The sequence below is a fragment of the Lentinula edodes genome, assembly GCF_021015755.1.
Source record: "Lentinula edodes strain Le(Bin) 0899 ss11 chromosome Unknown C8R40scaffold_12, whole genome shotgun sequence".
In the NCBI taxonomy this organism is placed as follows: Eukaryota; Fungi; Basidiomycota; class Agaricomycetes; order Agaricales; family Omphalotaceae; genus Lentinula; species Lentinula edodes.
Window position 1 is genome coordinate 700,638 of NW_025764318.1, and position 20,630 is coordinate 721,267.

General features: G+C 47.3%; 6 protein-coding genes across 6 annotated transcripts; 3 read left to right on the forward strand and 3 right to left on the reverse strand.

The window, feature by feature from the left end:
- The first annotated feature begins 2,002 nt into the window (after positions 1-2,002).
- C8R40DRAFT_117526 (uncharacterized protein) lies at positions 2,003-3,015 on the forward strand. Its single transcript, XM_046232301.1, has one exon. It carries the CDS (start codon positions 2,214-2,216, stop codon positions 2,967-2,969), a length of 756 nt encoding a protein of 251 aa, XP_046087886.1. The 5' UTR covers positions 2,003-2,213; the 3' UTR covers positions 2,970-3,015.
- A 671-nt stretch (positions 3,016-3,686) lies between these two features.
- C8R40DRAFT_1098743 (P-loop containing nucleoside triphosphate hydrolase protein) lies at positions 3,687-7,801 on the forward strand. Its single transcript, XM_046227824.1, has 20 exons — positions 3,687-3,881; positions 3,943-4,149; positions 4,196-4,279; positions 4,329-4,443; positions 4,497-5,034; positions 5,089-5,166; positions 5,219-5,322; positions 5,372-5,470; positions 5,523-5,674; positions 5,724-5,933; positions 5,985-6,170; positions 6,222-6,330; positions 6,387-6,483; positions 6,534-6,669; positions 6,727-6,914; positions 6,967-7,060; positions 7,111-7,380; positions 7,431-7,505; positions 7,559-7,647; positions 7,703-7,801. Exons 1-20 carry the CDS (start codon positions 3,786-3,788, stop codon positions 7,788-7,790), a joined length of 3,015 nt encoding a protein of 1,004 aa, XP_046087887.1. The 5' UTR covers positions 3,687-3,785; the 3' UTR covers positions 7,791-7,801.
- Positions 7,802-10,423, reverse strand: C8R40DRAFT_1098748 (pyridoxal phosphate-dependent transferase). The gene is made up of 13 exons (XM_046227825.1): positions 10,008-10,423; positions 9,939-9,953; positions 9,779-9,885; positions 9,656-9,724; positions 9,556-9,602; positions 9,435-9,500; positions 9,262-9,381; positions 8,942-9,206; positions 8,823-8,885; positions 8,632-8,771; positions 8,465-8,576; positions 8,298-8,416; positions 7,802-8,236 (listed from the first exon to the last, which is right to left on the reverse strand). Exons 1-13 carry the CDS (start codon positions 10,019-10,021, stop codon positions 7,874-7,876), a joined length of 1,500 nt encoding a protein of 499 aa, XP_046087888.1. The 5' UTR covers positions 10,022-10,423; the 3' UTR covers positions 7,802-7,873.
- A 299-nt stretch (positions 10,424-10,722) lies between these two features.
- Positions 10,723-12,205, forward strand: C8R40DRAFT_1249420 (3-ketoacyl-CoA reductase). Its single transcript, XM_046233673.1, has 7 exons — positions 10,723-10,812; positions 10,866-10,984; positions 11,035-11,194; positions 11,258-11,377; positions 11,425-11,563; positions 11,619-11,787; positions 11,846-12,205. Exons 1-7 carry the CDS (start codon positions 10,767-10,769, stop codon positions 12,119-12,121), a joined length of 1,029 nt encoding a protein of 342 aa, XP_046087889.1. The 5' UTR covers positions 10,723-10,766; the 3' UTR covers positions 12,122-12,205.
- Positions 12,206-12,207: 2 nt separating this feature from the next.
- C8R40DRAFT_1271881 (uncharacterized protein) lies at positions 12,208-15,839 on the reverse strand. The gene is made up of 8 exons (XM_046234060.1): positions 15,536-15,839; positions 15,365-15,484; positions 15,157-15,305; positions 14,141-15,100; positions 13,902-14,087; positions 13,654-13,852; positions 12,828-13,597; positions 12,208-12,768 (listed from the first exon to the last, which is right to left on the reverse strand). Exons 1-8 carry the CDS (start codon positions 15,723-15,725, stop codon positions 12,439-12,441), a joined length of 2,904 nt encoding a protein of 967 aa, XP_046087890.1. The 5' UTR covers positions 15,726-15,839; the 3' UTR covers positions 12,208-12,438.
- A 52-nt stretch (positions 15,840-15,891) lies between these two features.
- Positions 15,892-19,903, reverse strand: C8R40DRAFT_1145246 (uncharacterized protein). The gene is made up of 4 exons (XM_046229505.1): positions 19,636-19,903; positions 19,364-19,553; positions 16,640-19,299; positions 15,892-16,579 (listed from the first exon to the last, which is right to left on the reverse strand). Exons 1-4 carry the CDS (start codon positions 19,700-19,702, stop codon positions 16,158-16,160), a joined length of 3,339 nt encoding a protein of 1,112 aa, XP_046087891.1. The 5' UTR covers positions 19,703-19,903; the 3' UTR covers positions 15,892-16,157.
- Between the last annotated feature and the right edge of the window lie 727 nt (positions 19,904-20,630).

Below are 20,630 nucleotides of genomic sequence, written 5' to 3' on the forward strand. Positions count from 1 at the left end.
CTTCCGAGGATGTGGAAGCCGTGACCACCGTTCCATCGGAACCAACGATCCCCATAGCTGCAACTCTTCCCTATCCAATGTCTCTTCCGAATCCGATTCCCACATTAAGTGTGACCCCCCCTACCCCGCCAAACTCACCTCCTCCAGTATCCACCTCAGACCCCATCCCGTACGATCATTGTTCTGTTCCTTCTATCGAAGGTCCAAAAAAAGCCAGTCAAGACATAGGCTGGAATTGGCCTACCGGAACACAACCAGTCGTACCAGTCGAATCTTCTGCTTGGGAGGACGCATTATCATCCGCACAATCAGAAGCATCTTCCTCTCCAGATGACGCCCAGCGTGGTCGCAAAGCTATTCGAAGCCCGCGAGCAAGACGCCCTAGACAAAAGCCTCGTCAAGTTGCCCGGGTCACTGAAAGGCCCTCCGAAACACTTTTCACGCTTGCCTGTCGTGAGAGAGTAGATTATTTGTGGGTAACCTCTTGCTCTGCCTGTTAATTATTCGTTAGTCATTGAAATCTATCGCCAACAGAAGATATTACTATATGGGACAACTTAAGGACTACGAGGCGGACCAGGCGTTCCAGTTCTTCACTCGTGTTTCTGCCTCCCCAAGATTCGACTCTAGTGGGGTGTCTTCATTCACATCCGACGCTTCAGTAGTTGCACCTTCACGGCCCCAGTCTCCCACCTGGAGCATCGCATTACACTGGGAGGATCGCTTGCAAGATGCTGGCGAATGGGATGGGCATATACATGCCATGCATCCTGTATCTCTTCTGACTTCATCCTCCGTGCTACCTCCCTCCATAATCGAATCTCGCAACGCCAATCAAGATGTGTCTGATCGGGAGTTGGACTTCAGAACAGAGGACTGCTTTCCATTTGAGTTGGCTGAAAGCGATGAAGAAGAAGAAGAGCACGCAGAACAGCCTTCATTGTCCGACCCTCCCAGTGATCCGGATCCTAGCACCGGAGCGAACGTCGAAGAAGAACATGAGGACACAGAAAGTGATGAATCAGATGAAAGCGAAGACCCTTCTTCTGTGCATGGTGAAAATGAAATGGAATTAAACCTGCCTGTGTACATGCCGACACCCTCATCTTTGGCAGAAGCATTGACTCCTCTGGATCCATCCGAGTCTCCGCAGAATTTTACGACAGGCGTTTTTGCGCTACCAGTACCTCTGCCACCTAAGAAACCGGAAACTCCCCAAGACCTGCCACCTTTCATCACTAGATCTCCTTCTTTTGAAGAAAAAACACCCTTTGCACCTCCTCCTTTGTCCATTCCTCCCCCTCCTTTAGCTACTATTGTCCCTGCACAATCAAGACTATATGAGGCTGATCAACTGAGCGAGACCTTCCAGCAAGAAATATTACCAGATTATCAGGCAGATAAAGTCCGAGAATTATCCCAAAATGACGATCCACCGGCTTTTTCTTCATCAGCGTCTACTGCTGTACTCCGTGCTGAGATCCAGCGGCAAGCCGATATCCGTCTTCGTACGCCCTATTCGAGGCTTTTGAATTATGCTTCTAGGAAGTTAGGTTCAATAGGGCATGGCACTCCTATCGACCCAAATCGACGAAGGAATTTGATCGCTTGGCTTGAAGATCGGAAAGTTGTCAACAATGCCCATGCCATATCAGAAAAAGTGTTCGTGCAGCATGGCCCTGAGCGACTGCCTCCAGTAGGCTCTTCCGCGTGGTATGCTATGCGCTTTCCGTCAACGCTTTCCTCCCAACCTGTACTCAAATCGACTGCCGTCAAGCCTGATGCTTTCATAACGTCGACAGGCCCCACTGCATCGTCACCACAAGCGCTTTTGGCTGGAACCCAGCAACAACAGCTGGAAGCGCAACCGTCTTTCGAAACCAATTGGCCTCCTTTAACCGTTCAACCTGGTGATCTAGAAACGTTCAGAAATCACAACTGGATGGATGCAAAGGCTTACTTTGTTCATGAAGGGGTATCATCTTCCGATATCATGCAAAGTATGTCCATCCTTTTGAAGGAAACCGGTATCTTGCTAACCCCATTCAATAGATGTTGATTTCCAACAGGGATCAAGCCGCGGCTGTGGTACTGATCAGGCCCAATACCAGTATTCTCCGGCAAATCATGGTGCTACACCGAATACGAACGGCAATTTGAATCAAGGTGCTGCGCCAAATGTTGCACCTTCAAGATTCAGTCCTAAAATAGCCATGGATGAAAACCTCTCAGACGAAGATGCTGAGGGTGATATTGATCCCGATGTCGTACAATCTGTTTCCGAATTTACTAGTTCTCCATCCAACGACCCTGCTAGCTCGGGTGGAAACCTAATGACAACAGGGGTGCACGAAAACCGCTCGTATAGCCCTTCGACAGCGGGTATGGACTCTTTTTCCGGGTTGCCACCAGATGGTCATTCCAACGGGGGTATCGGATTTGACTCCAGCGGACCTAGCTCTGGGTTTCATAACAGTCGGATGGGCATCTATAGCGGTACGGTCGCGCTCAATGCAAATGACGTCGTCGGGCATGGAATGCCAAATTCCGAGACCCCACTTCCAGGAACTGTTCCCAATCGATCATTCGCAGACACGAATCCTGCAGGCTTTCCCGATTCGGGAATTCAGGGCATTGGAATGAACCTCAACGTTGGGGTCAGCGTTGGTTTCGGCATGGGCATGGGGATCAACCGGTTTGACATGATGGGGGTCGGTGTTGGTTTAGGCATGATTGGTTTTCCTGTAGTGGAAACTGATTCGTGGTTCCTTCCTGCTTCTTCTCCGCCCTCTACTTCACTTCCGACATCGAGCGCAAACGGGGAGCACCATGATCATGGCGTTGGAGGGATGGGGTCTTTCGGAAATAATTCTATCTATAATGACCCCTTACCTGACCATGCGAGAGAGAGGTTCGGTAGTCCAGGATCTCCTGAGAATGCGTATCCTCTTGGATTTGCCATGGGTTGAGTTTTGGAGGTTTGCAATGGCAAAAGAGGGCCACGAAATTGTACGCTGTATGAGGCTTTATATTTATCCGGCACTTGTCTGACGATTCTATCTTGATTTTTTTCCAGATCTGATTAATGTTGCACGCTGTTAACCAATTTGGCCGTGTCCGTGGGCACTACGTTATGAATGCAGTGGCACTCAAGGGGACTACCGGTTTCGTTCAAACCTTCAAGTTTCAAACGCTAGGATCTTCCCTTATTAGGTGTTTCTTTTCATTTTCCCCATTCGCATCGCATCGCCGTCTATCACCGGCCAACAAGCTTCTTGGGACCAACTGATTTTGATTGAAATGCAACTCCTCCCATCATTCCGGATCCATCTGCAACATTATCGATGTGGGCTCGGCCTATATCCTCACCCTCGCATGAACTGGAATGAACTAGAGCCCTTTCTTGCCTGTTCCTCATAACCCGCTCCTTTGTGATAATCTCAATCGTGCACGTGTTTCTCCAGACGTAAATAACATCCATTTCAATCTGCTGTGCGTTCATCGTGTCATCTTTAACGTTTTCCACCCATCTTCGAAGTAATATTTAACTGGCGCCTGTAACTCTCTGTCTGTATATATCTGTACCTAGATCGTGCTGTACCCGCTGTACATAGTGTGTTGGAATAAAAGTTTGTTAACTGTTGTTGATCAAAACAACAATTTAGCGCGTGAAATTCAAGTGAATTACTCAGTCCGGGCGAATGCTTTAGGCATCATGGGCACCTTCTTGACCTCGATACCGAGGTCCCGGCGCAAATCAATACTCCTCCTTTCACCTCTAGAAAATGCCACGAAAAGCCCGCATTCACTTTGTTTCTCTTCATTCTTCGTTGGTTAACCTTCCCATCTCAATATATGGACCGCTTCTTGAGCGTAACATCGTATGGTTTTCGCTTCCAGCAAGATGTATGGCCCAACTTAGGCGTAGTCTTTCTTTACTAGCGTCCCCAAAATCTTGCCGTTCATTTGACTCTTGTGCCTCCCAATTCCACTGCGATCAGGAAGGAGGCGTATGTAGGATGGACTGGCATGGCTTCTGCGTCGTCTCTGGCCCAATTCAACGTCTCAGAACCCACGGAAAAAGGTCTTGAAACAATCGAGATTGACCCACAGTACTCACAAAGCTTAGGATTTGCTCAAGGAGATATTGTTCGCGTCTCTCCATTTCACTAGAGTTGCAATTGACGCGAATCAGGTTGAAATCGGCTTACTTCATGACATGGCTTTTGCAAAGTCTGTGGCGACCGAACCTTTGACCTCAGACGATTGGGAGATTATTGTATGTCGGTCTATGATTTCGGTTGAATTTCGGTTGATTTGTTGCCCAGGAAATCCATGCATCTCACGTAGAATCTACTCTTCTCTCTCAAGTCCGCGTAGCGAAAGTAGGCCAGGAGATCAATGTGTGGGTGCTGGGCAGGACACGCGTCCGACTCAAGATAGGCACGTTTATCGTGCCTTTTTTGTTCCTACCCTAAATTTAATAACCGTCGTAGTATCTCTTGCTCCCCAAGCCAAAAACGACGCACTTCTTCTAAGTACCAACACCGAAGTCTCCATTTCACCTAAATTGCATGCCAATAGACGCGTTCATGCGAAAGAACCCGCGGTTAATGGAACCGCCGATGCTGTTGTTCCCAAGTCTATACCACAGCCTTTCCAAATCCTCAGAGTCCTTCCAAATCATGTCCTGTCAAAACCCTTAACCGCATACAGTGGATCCGAAGTGATTGGATATGTGTCATCCTCCACTTTAGCTCAATTACTTCCAGCAAGTCGAAATGTGGCAAAGCAACATACATGCTATAAGGTATCTCTTAAGCGTCTTGAGCCTCCTATCAATCCTGTTTCTACGCTACAAACACCAGAAACAGTCCCCGAAACGAAAGTATTGAATCCCAGCGAAAAGATACACAACGTGGAAAACTCGGACAATGCAGAGCGCAGTTACGTATGCGGAAGAGTTGAGTTGATTGGTGGACATATTGTCTTTCCTAGTCTTCCCGCCGGTATAGAGCACTGGGATCTCATCAAGTTTGTGCCTCGTATTGTTGAATATCCTCTTTTTCAAACTCAAGAACTTCTTAGAATAGTGGCGGATAGTTCCGCTGGAACCCTCACGATTTCTGGTGATAATAACACCGAAACTTTAACTCCGCATCCAGAGTAAGGTTTGGTACCCTATGCCAGTATCAGAAAGACTCATTTGCTCGTGTAGAACGGCTGAATTCCTTGCTGGAGTGGACGATATTCTCAAGCGATGTGTCGAGTTCTGTGTAAGGAAAATAGCTATCCACAGTACCAAACTCTCTGTTCCAGGAGGTACGTAGTCTTAGTGAGCCCGATGTTGAAAGTTGTTAACCCGAAGTAGTATCATCCCTTCTCTTAACTGGACGAGCTGGGGTGGGCAAAACATCTATCGTCAAGACTGTGGCAAAGGCTTTACAGCAGAACCCCAAGACTTATACCTGTATGTTGGTTCCTTAGCATGCTTGTCCTATTTCAATTCATTCCCTTTCCAGACACTCATTATGTCGATGTTTCCCCCTACGCCGACAAACCCATTTCTGTCGTTAAACTGCTTTTCAGGTATTGGCTAAAGACAGCTATCTGGCATAAACCCTCCATTCTAGTGTTGGACAATCTTCATGAGCTGTTAGGAATCGAATCCGAGGTTTGCTTGCCCATCTCAAAATAACACGCCCCTCTAATCTTTTTTATAGCAAAGTGATTCATTCCGAACACGTCATGTAACTGAGTTATTTCTGTCAATGTTCTCTTCCTCAGCACGGTCTGCCTCGGTCAACTACCGTGGTATAATTCTACTGGCTACTGCACCATCCTCTGCTGCTCTCCATCCATTGATTGGTACTGCTCATGTCTTTGAGGAAGTGGTCAATGTGACTCCACCAAATAAGGATGCACGTAGAGATGTAAGATCCATCATCATTGTCTCCTGAATACTTTGTTGAATCGTAATTTAGATCCTTGCGAAGATTATACACGATCGTTTGGTTGCGGCAAATGATTTGGCTCAGTCATCCGAAGCCCCAATTAATTTTACATACCTGGCTACCCAAACCGAAGGTTACTCCGCCACAGACTTGCAAGACTTGGCTTCTAGAACCGTGCACCAAGTCACCATGAGATTGGCGAGCGAGAACAAACCAGTGAGTGACCACGTACACTACACGCGCTGTCGTCCTCAGATTCCATTCTAGCCTATCATTACTATGGCAGATTTTGAAATTGCCCGCGCAGATTTTATCCCACTCTCCTTGCGAGATATAAAACTGGAAAAGTCTGACGTGTCCTGGGCAGATATCGGCGGTGAGGCCTGCCCGTGCCCAGGTGTGAAAGACCAGTGATTGATTTCTTTTCCCAAGGTTTGCATGAAACCCGTCGAATACTTCGTGAAACTTTAGAATGGCCAACAAAATATGGTCCTATATTCGCTCAATCGCCACTGCGGCTTCGATCTGGGTTTGCCTTGCCTTCATTGCATTCACGCACGAAACTTATCTTGGGGACAGGCTTCTTCTGTTTGGGTATCCTGGATGCGGCAAGACTCTCCTTGCTTCAGCAGTAGCGAAAGAATGCGGTCTAAATTTCATTGGCATCAAAGGTCCAGAAATTCTGAACAAGTACATCGGTGCTAGTGAGCAGACTGTGAGCTTCCTACTAATACAATGCCGGCATGTTATCTAACTAGATGCCTCGTTACAGGTGAGAGACATCTTCGAACGTGCTAGTTCCGCGAAACCCTGTGTGCTCTTTTTCGACGAGTTTGATTCCATTGCTCCGAAGAGAGGTCACGATAGCACTGGTGTAACAGACCGAGTAGTCAATCAGATGCTAACGCAGATGGATGGCGCGGAAGGCCTCGATGGTGTTTACGTTCTCGCTGCCACTAGGTGCGTATGACGACGTCTTGAATGTGCAGCGATGCTGAGAACAACAGAGTAGTCGACCAGATCTCATAGATTCCGCCCTTCTTCGGCCAGGTCGATTGGATAAATCTCTTCTCTGCAACATGCCGGACGTCCGTGAACGCAAAGACGTACGTTTATGTGAGACAAGTTTCTCATAATACTGATAACTGTCACAAAGATTTTAGAAGCTGTCAGTCGCAAGGTTTCCCTTGCAGCCTCGGTTGACCTCGATGAAATTGCGCAAGCTACCGAAGGATTTTCTGGTGCTGACTTGCAAGCTCTGATATACAATGCACATCTTGAGGTCGTCAATGCTGCGATTGTGTCCTCTCCTTCGGGAAAAGATACTGTCTCCCAACTGAATAAGCGGGCAATAAGATACACCACCATCGGTGGACACTCGAAGACTATTAGAAGCAAAGCCGAAGAATCAGCATTGCAAAGAAAAGTCTGTTGCATCTTTTCTCGTCGACAAATTCTGTTTACATATCTCAATAGCTTCAACAAATACAAGCTGCAAGCCAACCGATACAAGAACGGGCTGATGACCGTGTCGATGCTGTAGCGCACAAGGTGTGTTGTCGAGATTGTTACTACACAACCTTTAGCCAAACTCTGCCCTTCAGCAGCAGATCATGCAAGATCACATCCGCCATGTCCTCAAGACGACCAAGCCTTCTGTTTCCACAGAAGAGCGACAACGCTTGGATAAAATGTGAGCCATTTTCTCAACCTCGTTTTGATTTTCATAAGCCGATATTATTATAAAGATATCGTGCATTCATGTTCGATCGTGGCGATGTACCGTCTGCGCCTTCAGATTATGCTGGTGTAGGAAATAGATCTACACTCATGTAGATGTAAATGATAACAGGTGATATTGATTTTTTTGGGAGTACGGGAATACAGCAACTTCTTATTTTTGAAAAGTCATAGTGTATCTACGGCCCACGCGGTAGTAACCGATCCCAAGCTTCCAAGGTTAACTTCCCTTCGTGCGTAATGACCTCGAAGGCCTCTCGTATATGGACATCCTGTGTTAAAGCTGACCCGATGGCAAGCCTGATGCAAAACTGACCGTTCAAAACAGTCTGAGTAAGGAAAATATCTTTCCGAACACTTATCCTTCCGTAAAATAATTTATTGAGATCATTCAACGCATCTTCTGGAAGGGTTGCTTGATTGAGCGTAGATGGTTTGGGATTGACGCGAAAGACTGAAAGCGCCAACGAAGGAGGAGCACAAAGTGAAAGCATATCCGAGGACGAGACAAGCTCGACAAAAACTTTGTTGAGATCGACTGCCTGCATGATAAGAATTATTCAGGACGGTGATGATCAAGTATATCGAGCTACGATGTATTACCTTGCGGATGTGTTTCTGAAAGCCTTCCACTCCGTATCCCCGTAGAACAAACCATAATTTGAGAGAACGATAACGGCGTCCCAAACCCAGATGCCAATTTCGATAATCAATAACGGTTCCTAGAAAATACTAAGCTGCAGCCTAAATGATGTTTTATTTCTACTCACCAGCGTCTCCTTGCGCTGTGCGCAGAAAGGGAGGAGTGATATCCAAAGCATCAATTAGATACTTTCGATCTCGTACCCACAAAGGACAAGCATCAAAATTTGTGAGCCCCCACTGCAAAGGACCAGGCTTAGTAGACTATTCGATCATAATCCCAAGGAACACTTACTTTGTGAAAGTTTGTAGAGAAAGAATCTGCGATTGCATTGATATCTTTCAGATAGCACATTTCTCGAAACTCAGGGCAGACTAAGGCCATCCCAGCCCATGCCGCGTCGACATGAATTTTGATATCAGGAAAGTCAGTGACTTTTGCTACCTATAAGAGTCTAGTATACTTTTTTCTCGAGTGTCACGTACCCACTGTTCTAATTTCGGCGATATTGTCTACTGCACCGGAAGATGTTGTTCCAATAGTAGCAACTGCAACAAAGAAAGGTAAGAGGAGTGCTCTCGTTGCAACATGTGAATCATTGAACTCAAGATGAAGGGATGAAGGCCCTTTTTCTTGTCTTCCTCCAGCGCACTACGCAGAGTGTGACCTCTCAGCGAGAAATTGTCTTCCTTGGTAACCTCCAAAGCGCGAACAGTAAGTCCGAGGATCACACCAGCCTTTAAACCGAGCGAGTGTGTTTGTGTGGAGGTGTAAATCCTCATGTCTTCTAACTTTGTATCAGGGTGTGCAGCCTTGTAGGCCGTGCGGGCAGCTATGATTGCGACCAGCGCAGCCTCAGAAGCCGTATTCTGTACATCGTCGGCGGATCATTTTTGGTGCCCGGGGTAGCAAAAAGCAACACACCTGGAAGCATCCACCGCCTACGCCTGATGCATTCAAGAAGGAAGAACTTAAACCCAGCATTTTGGAAGCCCAATCGAGGACGATCGATTCTAGTTCGGTGCAAGATGGGCTTGACAGCCACTGACGATTGCCATCAGAGAGTAGATAAAGTAGAGATCCTAGAGGCCACGAACATTGAAACCAGGATTGCTGACGCTACTTGCGTAAAGATCACCCAAAATTCCTTCAAAGCTAAAGCCCTATCTAACAAGTTGAACTCGGTGAGTAGAAATATCGAGGAACGATCGACCTCACAGCAGGAAAATAAGCCAGGAAGGATGGGTGTTGCCAGTGGGTGTATCCTGTTAGTACTGAGAATGGTCGATCAACACGCAGTGGATATATGAATTTTGACCTTTGACAATCAATTTCTGATAATCCTCTGCAATCTGCGAGAAATCCTCCCCAGATTCAGGAGCACTGGCTGGACCAAATACAGCATGATTAGACTGTAACGCAGGGAGTAGTGCCGACTCACAAGGGAGCAAAGGACGTAGATAGCCAGGCTCAACATCCGGGAGAACGGGAAATTTGGATTCCTGCAAAGCATAGTAATAGTCACAAATGCGATCTATTGCCTGGTAACTGAATCGGTGATTAGCTCGATGATAGTGGATCCACAGATACTACATAAATACCCTGCTTTTCTGAACCTGGTAGAAGATCGAAGTCCATCATACGACCAGGCTGGAAATGGAGCGGCTCACTGTTCGATATTCATCTTACACTAAGCCGCAAATTTGAGTATAACTTTTGAGATGATGGAAGCTGAATGCAGGCCGCGGCTGCCCAGAAAAGGATGACTAATGTTCTTTCCGGATTTCTCATTTCAGCGATGACTGGACTCCTGTGTATGTGCTCTCCCGGTGTACAAATATGACTAGCCAAATTGCCTGTGAACGAGCGAATTCGTATCGGCTTGCGGTATTCTTGATTTCAATTACTGGACTTCCAGTCCTCATGGACCCGCAGACATACTTCCTTCCAATAATTAAGTGCCCTGACCTACCTTTTACTTACACAAGGTCATCCAGAACTACTCCAGAAACTCGTAGTAAGGAGATGGAAATTGGTCAATCGATCAATTTTCCAATATTTACCGTTTTAAGGTGACAAGTGTGGCGTTGCACCGCCCTCTGTAGTGCACCAGCGTGTAAACTTGAGCCTCAGAGGGCATATCGTTCGAATTTTGGCGGACTCGGGTGGCGCTGAGCGTGGTTGGATGCTCAATGAAATGTTCAGATGCAGGACGAAATGAAAGTTGTCCTTACAGGCCGCCGCGACGATACCTGCAGTATAATTCATATCCTATCCTGCATATTTGTACATCGACATATATATTATCACACCGCCGCCCGCAAACGCAGACGACCTTCCATCGATGTTCATTGTCAATTTCAATTTCAGTATCTGAGATAGGATGACTAATTTTACTCGGCTCAGCTCAACACCCTCATTTCCAACCAATGTCCTATTACGCACGCTCGTTGGCGAATTCAGGCATCCAGCTTGGTGAATGTCATCCCGACGTTTTTCGGTACATGAAACTGACTCAATATATGCAGCAAACGCGTATCCGCTCGCGGCGTCTTTGCTTCTGGGTTTAGGAGCAATCACTATAGCCAAGTTCTGTTATAGGACCCTTTCAGTTTTCCTGCAGATATTCGTTCTTCCCGGTCAAAGTGTGAGAGATAACCCGTTACAGATTCGTTCAAAGTATTGATGTTCCTACAGCTCAAGCGATACGGTGCGAAGAAGGGAGCATGGGCAATTGTTACAGGTGCCTCGGATGGAATTGGCAAAGAATTTGCGTTCCAGCTGGCTAAAGCAGGCTTTAATGTCTTTTTGGTCGCTAGAAACCTTGAGTTATTGGATACTGCTGCTGCTGAGATTGGTACGTGGCCGTGATCCTGAAATTGGAGGTTCTCAAAAGCTGACTTGTGTGTGTGTGGATTAGCCAGCAAGTACTCCGTGTCAACCCAAACTGCTTCGATAGACTTTGCGAAAGCTGACGATGCTGCCTATGAAATTCTTAGTCAGAAGTTTCAGGGACTTGATGTTGGTGTCTTGGGCAAGCGTTTTCGCGTTCAGAAACTGTTCACTACAATTTACATTCTGCAATAGTCAACAATGTTGGGAAATCGCACGCGATGCCTGTATATCTCGTTGACACACCCAAAGAAGAGATGGCTGACATTGTCTCCATTAATGTAAACGCTACAATGAGAGTCACGTATTCCATTCTTCCTGGCATGATTCAGAGGTGCGTAATCAACGTACTATCCGTCGTAGAATTGATTTCTTACGCGTCATCACAGGAAGCGAGGACTCATATTGAACATAGGCTCTTTCGCAGGAGCCATCCCTTCTCCCATGTTGGCCACTTATTCGGGAACCAAGGCTTTCCTTGCCACTTTCACCAGCGCTCTTGCAGAAGAAGTCCGACAACATGGCATCACCGTGGAACATATCAACACCTACTTTGTGGTACGCCACATACGAGCCTCGCGTTTTTCAAGGTGTTCTGACTTCTGACGCCGATTAGGTATCAAAATTATCCAAGATTCGCAAATCCTCAGCTTTGATTCCCCGTCCAGGACCCTACGTTCGTTCGGTATTGTCAAAAATCGGCCTCCCTTGCGGTGCAGCTTATAGCCGACGACCCAATACTTCAACACCGTACTGGTCTCATGCGCTCATTGACTATGCAATGACTGTGCTAGATATGCCTACCTTGTTAATAAAATATACTCATGGGCTACACAAGGACATCCGGAGGCGCGCCTTGAAGAAGATGGAGAGGGAGGCCAAGGCTCTGTAGACATTTACCCATCGTACAATCACAACCTTTCTTGATGATCTATTCGGTTAAAAGTATAGCATCGCATTCTATTGTCCCTCCGATTTCGTTGGATTAGAATTAATTGTTTTTACCTACTAACATATGGAACACAAGCACACCTACGAAAATGCGAAAATGCGGTGGTATCAAGCACCCTATGAGGTGCTCCTGCCTCATGGTGAATGTGAATAAAAATGTAACGGAAGAGCATAGGGGATATATCAAGATCATACAAGGAATACCCAGCTAGCGGGGAAATGTCGAAAGCGCGTTATGTACACCAATAACAATATCTTCTACTCAAGTTTCATTAGCCCCTTCATCGCATTTGCGATAGCGAAACTCGACTTGGCCATGACCTGGCGCGATTCCTTAGTGACCTCGGGCAGCGCCTGCATCTCACTGAGCGTGTTCGCATGTTCGCTGAGCTCTTGTAAGATTTCGTTCCCTTGCTGAGCAGACGCAGGAGGGAAGTTATCCTTGCAGACAGCGACAATACTAAACACGATCGTTATGATCTGCGTAATATTCTCGTTGAGTGTCGGAGAAGGTGTGGGACTCCGCACTCCAGACAAGACACTCTGAATGGCGTAGACTATTGTTTCGGTTTGGGTTTCTAAATATGGCTGCAGGAAGAGTACACGTTAACCAGCTATCCAAATCGATCAATAGATGGAATGTTTACCTTTACTTCGGCCCAATTATCCTCTGTCCCATCCCCATCGCTAGCTGTGCTCGCAGTATTCGGAGGATGATCAAATATCGGAGGTGGGGAGTTTGTCTTTTCAGAGCTGGAATTATCAGATGGAGTTCGGCGAGCGTGTTCATCAGAGGAACGACCTGATGGATACATCGACGGATTGTCATACCGCGAACTACTGCCAAACGCAGACGATGCAGAACTGCCCTTCCGTTGATGATCCTTCTCATTGACGGATCGGAGGCTTGGTGTAAATCCGTTCGTAGCTGATGGACCAGGGGAATACGTTGATGAGGCAAACTGTTCTTGCTCGGCTTTGGTTGCCTTACGGATGTAGATCAGTTTCCCAATATCTGTAATGGTGGCGGCTACATGACTAGCTGCAGCATCCAATAAACTAACTGGTGACATTCCCGAGCTAGTGGCGTGAGTTTTAGAAGCAGTGACGAGGTTGCTGAGAGTAGCATCAGCTCGTTCGCGTAGCATATGGAGGGTGTCTACGTCAACGTCCGCCCGAGATGGCCTTCTCTCATACGCCCGAACATCATCGATGATATTCGTGACAGCGTTGACAACGTATTTCATGGGAGAGAGGACCCTTGTGGGAGCGTTTGAGCGGCCTGCAGTCAACAGCCCGTCGACGGCGGATAAGAAAGCAGTGACATGTATGTCGAGAATACCACCGTCAGCACTGACAGGGAGTTGGTCTTCAAGTTTGTCTATCTTCGGTGCTTGCAAGAACAGCTGAGATGTGGCTATTGAGAGCGACTGTCAGTCGAGCGCGGAGTAATAACATTATATGGGTTCATACCTTTAACACTCCGCAACTCAGTCTTAGCCTGTTCGTACTTCCGCTTGTACTCTTTCAGCTGATTGTCCAGATCTCGTATGACCACCAGATCCGAGTCTTTGGCAGTCATTAACTCATCGTTGCGTCGAGATAGATCGCTGACTTCGACGAGGAGGCCTTGCATGTCAGAACGCAGTTGCTCGACTACCTCCGCGTCGGCCTAGAAAATGTTGAGAATCACAGCATAGATATTCAAGGTGGTGACATACCGCTCCGCCTCGTCCGTTAGCTCTTTCTTCTTCGAGGCTCTCCAATCTATCTCGCAAAATTTGAAGTTCTTCTTCATCTTCTCGAGCTCGCCGAGACTCTCGCTCCTTTTCTCTCTGTCGTGTCTCTCGAAGATCATCAAGCTCCTTCTGCAAGGCACGCATGGCCGAAGTTTGTTCTTCTACTCTCTAGAAAGAAATCAGTGAGCCATTTCAAGATCGTAGCCCAAGGATGCACATACTCGCAAAACACTGGCTAACTCCTCTTCCAATTGCCGGACCCTCATTTCTGATTCTGATAGTTTGAATTGAGTCTGCTGAGAGTCACCAAGGTCGCGCTGTAAATTTGATATTTGCGTTTGCATGGTGGCTATCCTGAATTCATAATCCCGCCGCATCTTCTCGTTCTCTTCGACGACACTCGCGCGACCACCCATTCTATTAGAATAAGCATTGATGGATCTGTCTGAGTTGGCGGAATTTCGACCATAAGATAATGGCTTGTCGTAAAAGTCGTCACCGCTCCGGGTGGATGGACCATCTTCTTCATCATCAGTCTTAAGCCTTGCACTCAATCCACTGAGACCGACTGCAGGACTGTTGGGACTTAGCGGGCTAGCGTAGTTGCTCGCGCTATCAGGTTCATCATCTGTGAACCCCGGTGAAAAACCGGGAGTCTGGCCCCTGTCACGACTTCTATCCCTCTCATCGTTGGTCGAACTACCACTCTCGCGAGCATCGCGTCCATACGGAACCTCTATATACTCCTCTTCCATTGTACTCGTGTTGGGAATAATCATTCCACTGGTTGCCATAGTACTCTGGGCGGCAGTAGCAGTGCTGTCACTGTTTGCGCTCATACTGGCAGCAGCACTAGGCCGTCGACTGTATTCTCGTTCTCGTTCCCTATCCTCTGATCTCCGGGTAGTTGTATCCTGGGACGCCTTTCGCCGGGATGATATGCTTGAAGCATAATTGTCATCGCTCATCCTTCCGCCATAGAGATCCTCGCTAGGACGGCGACGATCCTGTGATGGTCGCCGACTAGACACGCTGCCGCCATAGCCACTGTCAGACGGGCGATCAGCCGAAGCCCGTCCAGACGTTCGAGAAGTGTTTGCAGCACGAGGAGTGGTTGTGGAAGGAAAGCCAGGGGCAGGATAATCATCATAATTAGATCCAACTGAAGTCCTTCCTGCTGGCTGTGAAAAAAAAGACTATATAATGGTTTCTGACTGCAAGTAAACAGTGAACGCACATCTTCTTTGAATTCCGGATATCTCCTTGCGAGCTCAAAGTAAACATCGCTGGAAAGATCCTCAAATCTGGAAGTCGGAAGCGTGGCCAGCTTCTGTCGAGCCTGGTTACGTTTCGGATGAAATTCTTCTCTGACCGGAAGGAAAGGCACTGAAGACGTAAAAAAAGGTGAGAAACAGACTTAATGGAGAGCAAGGAAATCAACGTGCCTTCTTTGTCGCTCTTTCTGCGGATAAGTTCATCATAGACGTCGGTGGATAGTTCGTGGAATTGTTGAATAGTAAGTCGGGTGAGCTTTTGTCTTGCTGTTGAGCGGGAATTAGGAAGAGCTAAACGAAGATAGTTAACTATTATGAAACTGCAGGGAGTGATAGACGAACCTCGGGCAAGATACGCCGCAAGATACTGGCTTAGTTCATCGAAATGGATCTTGGATATGGAGCGATAGTCGATCTGGGGTACAGGAGGAGCATTTTTGCTGATTGGTCTATACGAATCCGTGCGATAGTTGGAAATGCCCGAAAAGGCAGTGGGCGTCGGCGACGGGGCTCTGGACTGTGAGCGTTTCATTCTGTTCGACAGAAAGTGGCGGCGCGGTTATTATGAGGAAGGGAATCCGAGAAGAGAGTATCTCATTTAGCTTGTTGTTCAACAAATAACCGCTAGCAACTGAACATCCGGTACACACGCCGTGTGAACGAACACGTGTAAAAAACATGTCATACAATAATGAATATTGACGACCGAAAAGGTATACATAGAATTCGACAAGAAAGCCTCTTGTTTGGAGTACATGTACATACATACACGAAGTGCAGAAACAACAAGACAAGATGATATAGTGCAAAGAAGTGCGTGTAGTATACAAATGAACAACAAAGAAGCAAAATAAGAATAATGAAAGCGACGACGACAATGCAGTTCAGAGCAGAGGAAAGTAAACTTTAATGCAAGAGAAAAGAGAGAGGTACAACAATGCACACAAGAAGAAAATATTCAGCATTACTTGCTACCCTTGAGCGACTGCATCAAAGACTTGAGTCCCCCGAACCGTTTCGACGGTGCGCGCGCATTCTCACTGGGTGAAAATCCCATGCGAGTTAATTTAGTGTTACTAGCCAACTCCCGCTCCCGTTTGTCGCGAGTCGAAAAGCTCGAGTTGGGCGCTGTGGACACGCGGAACAAAGAGGGTCCCAGCTCAGTATCCACATCGAATCCTTCCAAAGAGCTTATGCGGCTCAGGTCGTTTTCGAGATCGGGTGTCCGAGAATGATTTGCCCTACGATCAAAGAATTTGGACTGAATCGAGGGACTATCGACATCGGAATCAAACGTTGGTGACGAAACGGAAGCCTCAACGACAGATGCCGAGAGTGAAGGATGATGTGTGAGTTTAGTTCGGTCTATTCGTGCACTATCAATATCTAGGAGGAGGAAATTGAGCATCATTTTTGCTTTGCCCATTGGAAGAAAACATAACCTACCATTGACCGTTGCAATTCGCGAGGCCTCACTATTTGCGTGAGGCCGTCGAATTTGTTGAGAAGACGAGACTGATCCCGACAATTGATCAAGGCTACACTGACGAAGAATTTCCGTTCGTGCTGTCGAACTAGTACTGTCTTCCAACAACTCAGCTGTAACCTGTGCCTTGACCTCTTCTGCCTGCTTCTTCTCCCTCAATCTTCTCTCTAACTCGAGACTTTCACCAAGTGCAGCTAATCTAGCACTTAAAGGCATTGAATCAGTGCTTGAACTGTGTCCATCTGCATGGGCAGAAAGAATATCCTGTTGTGTACGTTGTACCAGTGCCTCAGCTTGGGCATGCGAAGAAACGATATTGACGTCGATGTTCTCTAATGCCGTATTCCCGCGACGTTCATTTATGCCAATAACCGCCACACCTTGTGCGGGACCCGCTTCCAGATAATCATCGTAAGAAACTTCGGGCACATTGATTTTTTCGTTATTGCTCCTTGGTCTAGAATCTGCACTCGATAAATTCAAATATGAACCGCCTTCTGGCGAAACCATAGGAGTTGGTATTGTGCCGCTTCTCCCACTTCCACTAGTGGTGGCACTCGCACTCAAGCTCGGGTTTAATCCACTATCAGCCGTACTCGTGCTACTGACACTGTCACCTCTCATTCGAGAATCAACAGGTGGAGGTGATAATTGCACCTGGGGAGGCGCCACACCGTCCACTTCATCGATTGGCGGAGGCGCGTCAAGGCTAAACGGAAAGTCGGCATGCAATGCAACTGTTGATGTGGGCTCATCTCCTGCTGAAAGTGCAGGCGACAGGGATGACTCGGAAGAGGTGAATGACGAACCCCGGTTGCGAGTCTGAATCCCGAGGCGCGCTGCAATAGACGGCTGGATGGGATGTCCATATTCGTTTTCCTCAGTGACCGTAAAGTCGAAATCACCGATGTTGGCGGGGGCGGAATCTGGAACACGAGCTTTCCATGGCTGCTCCTTTTCCTTTTCTAAAGCCATAGGTTGTAGTCTAGGTGAACCATTTCGTTCATTCTGAAATCGGTTCAGAGATCCGGCACTGATGCATCCTCGAAGAGGTATATTGACAGTCCTCGGAGGTTGCGCGTCGCTTTCTCTTCGTGGGACCACACCGCTCCCAGAAGTAGATGAATCGAACCTCAGTGCACGTGGTTGACTTGACGAAGAAGTCCGGTTATGACCCCGCAGTATACTGGGTCGAGAATTATTCTTGCTGGTTCCTCCAATGATGCTTTCGGTTGTAGATATGTTTCCGGAGCTGCCGTTGTTCGGACCAGTAGAAATTATGATTTCGTCGTCAAATATAGTGCCATTACGATTGCTCGCATTTGAGCCTGACCTATCCCGATGTTGTTCAATATCAGAAGGTCGAAAGCGTCTAGTCGAAAGCTTATTGAAACTGGCGGCAGTCTCGCCATCGGCCTCGTCAAAGGAAATTCCTAGGCCCGTTGGAGGTTCATAGCGCGCAGCGCTCCCCGAAGAACCCGATCGGTCTCGATTAGAATAACGATGATGTTGAGCGGTGATGCCGTGATGCAAATCAGCAGCAAGTGGGACCGAAGGACGAGGAGGAGTGTACGTCTGCTGATGGAATAATGATGATGTCGATGGAGACGTCCGCGTGTGTGAAGAACTTGACCCACCAAACCGAAATCCAACAGCAGGAAGAGGGCCATTTTCGTTCAGCGGAGATGCATTCAGTTGTGGGGAACTTGAAAGAATAGCTGTGAACTTGGACGAATTTGGGCTAGGCGATGGAATAGACGCAGAGCTCTGATACGAGGCAGTCCTCTCTAGCGGAACGCCTCCTGATTCGTTGCCTTTCTTGAAAAGATTCAACAAGGAATATTTGGTCCCTAGTTTTTTTCCGGTACTTCCTCGGCCGAACCCAGTGCCACTTCCATCAGGATCAGGATCCTGCTCAGCGTCAGTACCAGCAGAACGGGGTCTACGTGAATTCCTAGGTTTAGTGAGCGTCGCAGGTTTCTGCGACCGCTGTGAGGAGCTGGAAGGCGTTTGAAATATGTGAGGAAGTGATGGTCTTCGAGACTCTTGGTTGATAGGGCTCGGGCTTGGGCTAAAGCGTCCATCTTCTGATGGAGAAGGTGAGAAGTCACGACGAGCGATGGTTGGAGAAATAGGTGAGGTAGTGCGAGCGTTGTTTGTAAAAGATGACGTAGAACTCAATGCAAGCTTGGAAGAGGGTGTGGAAGTTGAACCAGCCTTGAGTATATTGAGAGCAGTGTCAATTGACCGTTTGACCTGTATATGCTTCCTCGTGTTCGGCTTGATATCGTCCTCGCTACCAGAAGGAGCCTGCGCTACAGACAGAGCCATGGAAATACCCTCATCTGGCTGTACACGTTCTCTTAGATCACGGTCCTTGTCCTTGACCCAATTGTTAAGAACATCAGCGCACTCGAGCCAACCATACTGCTCGGCCAGCATAGCGGGAGTGATTCCGTGTTTATCGCGACGATCTGCGTGCGCGCCTCGCATTAACAAGGTGATTATGACATTCTTGTTGCCGTTGGCTGCCGCAAAATGTAGAGGTGTAGAACCAGTTGTGCCTACAATAGGCGCAGAGGAATCCCGATTCTTCTCATTGGAGTAACGTCGTGGCAATCTTACAGGTTCGTAAGGAGTTAGGCAAATGAAGGAGCGACTGATACATCTAACAGCAAGCTCACCTGGCCGCGTTCACGTCTGCCCCATGGTCAAGCAACAATTTGACTACCTGTTCGTGGCCTCCGGCGCAGGCAGCATGTAAAGGAAGTACACCATCTACCACTGAATTTACTGGTTGACCGCGGGCCAGTGCATATTCGGCAAGACCTTGATTTCCTGAAGCTGCAGCTGAATGCAAATCGTAGTTGGGGACTGGGTACAGACAAGTCAAAGGGAAACAATAGTTTAAGTTACAAACAGTTAGAACGGGATTAGCTCAAGTTAATGCACTTACATTCGGTGACAACGTTGTACTTGGCTTCAGCTCGAAGATTAGCATTGGCCCGCAAAGGGACGGGCATTCTGTCGGTATTTTGGCCAAGAGAGATGGTGTAAATTTTAGTACAAGAGAGAGCCAATAGATACAATGAGAGGTATATTGACCAGGTGAGACTTGATACCAAAACAAGACCAGAGGACAGGGAGACTTGGAGACAAAGGGAATCGTCGACAAAGATAATCGACGAGAAAGAGATGGGAAGATATGACCAAGATATGACAGGAGAGAAAGAAGAGATGTATCCTAAGATTCCGATGAGCCCGTCTCGAATTCGGCACAGATCCGGCATGTGATATGGCATCGGACCTCACTGCCACTATGTTAACACCGCTTTTCTTTCTTTCATTCATTCTTTCCAGACCCAAAGTCACGGTTCTATTCCACTTCCAGGATCCTTCATGCTTCATCTGCCAACAGTTCCTATCAACAATCGTATAAAATTCTTTCTCCTCGAGCAGCAGTCACTGACCTGCTGAATTCGGATGATCGTGAAAATCGGAGAAGAATATAAACATGGATACAAATAATAATTGTCTGAAGCTTCCCGTCGTTGCGTCGCAGGCTTGACTGTGATTGGGCTCATCAAACTAAAACAAAAGAATAGCTATTTATGGTGCAGCGCGCTCGCGTCAACATAGACAAGGACGTTGCTTGGAAAAAAAATTCACCGGGTTATGTGCATGGTCCATCCGTAAACTAAATATAGGTCGTCTCTCCTCACCAGTGCAAATCTTTACGAATCCAATCCTAGAACATCTGATACAAAGTGCGACCATCTAGAAAATCTCTTCATCTTGTTACCGAAATGCGAATCCGTTTGTTCGTCGTTCGTAAATCTTCGCTTTACTGGATCAGGCTTCTTGATATAATATGTAGAATATGTGGTTAACATATACTCGAACAACATACTGTCACGAAGTTCTTTCTCAACTGGTTCACATCTTTCTGAT